The sequence below is a fragment of the Parasteatoda tepidariorum genome, chromosome 6 (assembly GCF_043381705.1).
Source record: "Parasteatoda tepidariorum isolate YZ-2023 chromosome 6, CAS_Ptep_4.0, whole genome shotgun sequence".
NCBI lineage: Eukaryota > Metazoa > Arthropoda > Arachnida > Araneae > Theridiidae > Parasteatoda > Parasteatoda tepidariorum.
In genome coordinates this window covers 44395741-44400282 of record NC_092209.1, presented here as the reverse complement: position 1 = coordinate 44400282, position 4542 = coordinate 44395741, and the positions used below count along the sequence as shown (strand labels likewise).

Here is a 4542-nt window from a genome sequence, read left to right as displayed (position 1 = left end):
TGTAAGTTTCAATGAATTGTCACAATAAGGGTTTGTCTGTCTATCCATTGATACCTAGCGTACTTTTTTATAGCAACAATTCTACAAATTTATCGCATGTTCTTAGAAATTTCTTTTTGACATAAATTATTTAAAAGTATCCATTTCTATCTAAACATTATCAACACAAGACATGTGAAAAGTTTCCTTGATATGCTTGTTTTCATTTTTACATTCGATATGAATATTGCTTTTAGCGATATACAAAAAAGATTGTTAAGTGGCAATAAAAAGTCTGATTAGTTTCATAATGGAAATGAAAAAGTAGCCGAAGTGATTCAAATGACGCTCTTTCTAAGGAGGATAACACGTGAAAAAGGGAGCAGGTTATAAAACAAAAAGGCACAACTGTTAACAAAAAAAAAAAAACGATATTAACGAGGGGGGGGGGAAACAAGAACTATCACGGTAGCCAAGAGAACGCCGACGGTCGAAAAAGTCAAAGCAGGGCAGAATGCATTTCCTTGTGAAATATTCGAACCGGCCCTCGTAAGAAAGAAATAATACTGAAGAATAAGAAGATGAACTGATACTACAGATAAAGAATTTTGGTGCTATTCGATTATTTGCATTTAATTTGCTCTTTTACTATTTAATTTTAGCAAGTAGTTTAATAAATACAACTGAAAAAATATTTTCTTCCAATCTATCTTCCACAAATTTAGAATTTATGCTTTGCTGAAATTAAGTAAGTTTTCAAATAAAACAAATAGCTACATGCATAATTGTTTCAGCATAAATTTCTTAAGTGTCACTTGGAAACATTTCAATTGTCATTTTAAAAATAATGTTACAGCTCAACTCAAAACTGTGTGGTACCTTTTTTTAAATATCCGACCTTATTTTGGGTTTACGACTACCAATGTTCAACTCTGTAGCCTTGCAATTTTGAACCAATCCAGAAGACAAGGAAACTCTTGGATCAGTACCCCCAGAGGTATTAATTTGTTATGGTAACATGGAGGACACTGCAACTCGACAGATTTAACAAGCATCAATCACCATTTACTACACAAGGAATCTTGGGCTGGTGGGGATTGAACACACAAGCTATTGGACACGGGCCCAGCACTAACTAGATTTCGGCCAAAGATTCCCCGCATACCTCTTTAAAAATGACTCTTGAATCGTATAAAATACAGATGCCCAAAAAACATAGGTTTTGGGATGCAAATTTGGGCATTTTAAATTTAAAGCACTACTAATAAAGCTTATAAGCTAACTCTATTTTTGTCATTACTTTGAAATTCGGGTACCATATTTCAATGAGGTTAAAGCTCACCCAAGGATACATTTAGTAACTAACTTTAAAAGATGCTGTAGTTGTCCACTGTATTCTTAGAAAAAGATGTTTTAAACACATACAAAAATCAGGAATATAAAAACAAAATATTTTTAATTAGGTAAAGCATAAACCCTAAATAGTATTAAAATTTTCAGGGTTTCTTGTTCAAGTCAATTCATGTAAGGCTTAAAATTGTTTTCAATAACACCCTTAAACAAAATTGACTTATTTCAAGAGTTAATTTAAGAGTCATACAGGTGATCAGGCTACAAAGGTCTTTCTCTTTTATTGCATAGGATAAATTCAGTTCTTGATAATAGAAATTAACTTATAAGGATTTAACAAGTTCTAGCACGTACACTTGTTTGTCATTTAGTTGTATCAAAAATAAACACAGGCATAGGAAATCAAAATTGAGTACATTTTTATGCTTAATTCCAGCTAAGGTGAATTTGATAAATAGTCAACAAGGAGAAGTTTATAGAAACAAAAACAAATAACGCAATTAAATAATAAATATAAATTTTTATTGAAAAGCTTTTGGTATAAATTGCTTTATGTACATAATCATTTACTTAAATTCTATACTACAGCTCGTACTTTCATTATAGCCTCTACATTTTCACTAGGCAAAGATTTTAAAATAATGTCAAAGTCATTAGGAAATTCTTTGTAGATATTGTTCAGGAGAGAGCTTATAGGATCAATTGCACCTGGAAAGAAAGGGAGAAAAAAAACCATAAGCAAATCAATAAAATAATTTTTAAACCTCTATGAATTATTTATTTCCTGTCTAACCTTCACTACATGCACCAATTAAAAGTATGCAAGAGTATCTTTAACAAGGTATAAAATTGTTTGGTATTAATTTTATAAAATTAACAACTCAGATTTGAAATAAAAATATCGACAATGAAATTGGCAGAAAATTAAAGGATTTAACAGGGATAACATATGAAGATCAAGGATATGAAGAAAGGCTTATGTTCATTAAAGTGTTTCTGAGGGAAAAAATTAATTTTAAGGTGGAATGGAGCAGTTTTTCCCAAGAACAGCCCAACTTTACAGTATCATAACACTCGGGGAGAGCCAATTTTCCCCATTATTCATTTGCATTGGTAGATATGCATAAAATTAGTGTTTCATTTTTTCTAAGACCTAATTTCTCGTGTATAATCTACAGATTAACTGTTTAAAAAACAAAAAAATCATCTTTGTGGATCTTCAGACACAGAATATCTGCAAAATAATCTTTGTGAGCATCAGATATTGCAAACTTCCGTCAATTATAAAAGCGCACAAAAAATTTGTGTATGCGAATTCAGAGAAGCAAATGAGAACCTTATTAGTGAAATACATTTACCCTCGAAAAACTCTCCAATAGTTATTTTAATTATATATTAAAATTATATTATGTATTTATGTTATTTCCATTATTAATTAAAGCAGATTGCTGCTCTAAATGAGCCGTCATATAATCCATGGATAATACAGTGAATATTACCCTGTGGGTAATATGCAGGAAACTACAGAACTTCAAACTTTTTTAAAATGTTACAATATAGCGATCCGAAATCGCAAAAAATAAAAAAAAAATAATAATTCATGTAAATTAACTATACGCGTAGATGAACGACTTAATTAATACCTCTTTTTACGTAAACTGATAATCGCTTTATAAAAGCTAAATTAATAAATTTTTTACAAACACACTTTAAACATAAAAGACTAGAAAATTCCAGAAATAAAAATTATATGAAAGAAAGAGCAAGAATAAAATAAAGAAATATATGTATAATGATAAATTGCTCACCTTTTTTCAAACCAGAATGCATTAGTGTTTCTGAACTGATTTTCACTAGCTGAGGCAGATTTTCAAAGAGCTACAAAAATTTATATTGCTATTAATATGCAAGTACTTTCAAGAAATTAATAATTGAATTTGGGAGATCAAAATAGAACAATTGAAAAGTTATTCAGATGTGGCTACACTTTGATTTTACTGTCGAATAAAATGTCAATATTATCTATACAGGGCTTCAAGTGGCAAAAGATGGTTTTGGAGCATCTTTGGAGCAACAAAAAAGCAATTTTGGAGCAGCAAAACAAAGATTTGGAGCATAGTTAATAAATAGAATTAAAACAAGAATTTAATAACAAGAATTTTAAATTTCGTTCATTAATAACCTATCTAATTTTTTACACTTTTTTGAAGGTCCCTGCATTAAAAAATTAAGTTTCTTTTTGGTACCTTCCAATGCTGTCTAATATTCTGCTATCCTCGACTTAGCCTCAGATAAGAGGATCTGTCCGCTTTCTATAAATTAATATGTCTTTATTATTTTAACTATCTTTAATATTTTTTTCAGCTGCGGCTAAGAGATCCTGAGAAGCCTTCAATTTTTTTTACAAATCAATTTCAGCAGCTTTCAATCTGCTTTCCTCAGTCTCAGTGTTTTTCGCTTTTTTCGTTCTTTTTTCTCAACCTCTAATCGAGCAGAATAATTTTTAAATGCTACCACTTTAATCATATCTTTGTCAACTTTAAAGTTATTTAAATCCCTATTTTGTTGATATATGACACAACTTCTCTCAAACCATTCACACTATGCAAATTTAAACTTGCCTTATTGTCAAGTAGCTTTTTGTTCACCCTTAAACCTCTTTCAATATTGGCATTCCCATGTGGTACGCACAAAAGAGCTATGTTATAAGAGGATATTTGATAATTCCCAAAATTATCTTTCTTCACAAAATAGTTTTTCCAAAACACATCAATCTGTGCATATTCATTTGAATCAGAAGAATAACTTTCTGGTTCCCCATGTAACCTTGTCCCTTCATCTAGTAACAAAGATGCCTCTCCAGGCTTTATAATGGATGGGGTTACTGTTGTTAGATATCTTATTGACTTAATAGAAGTTTCTTCCATTCTCATTACAGGATGCAACACTTTAAGATGGTACAGTAATCTATTTTTAAGAGGCAATACTTTTAATAGATTTTTTGCGCATGCCAAGTAAAAAGACCTTGCACCTAAATACATAATTTTTTTTTCTGAAGAAGATGAGGATGTCATCACCTTTGTGGTATCTAGTCCAACATCTATCAAATTTTAATTTTGCCAAATTTCTGCAATTCCCAAAATTATCTTTCTTCACAAAATAGTTTTTCCAAAACACATCAATCTGTGCATATTCATTTGAATCAGAAGAAAA

General features: G+C 30.3%; 1 protein-coding gene across 1 annotated transcript in view; it reads right to left on the bottom strand.

Annotated features, from left to right (window-relative positions):
- Positions 1–1829: 1829 nt before the first annotated feature.
- LOC107440346 (importin-4) overlaps positions 1830–4542 on the bottom strand; it is a gene marked incomplete at its 5' end in the record, with an annotated part of 46248 nt that continues 43535 nt past the window's right edge. The window contains 2 exon segments of the mRNA XM_016053252.1: positions 1830–2037; positions 3138–3207. Of these exon segments, the coding sequence (XP_015908738.1) occupies positions 1907–2037; positions 3138–3207 (201 nt within the window).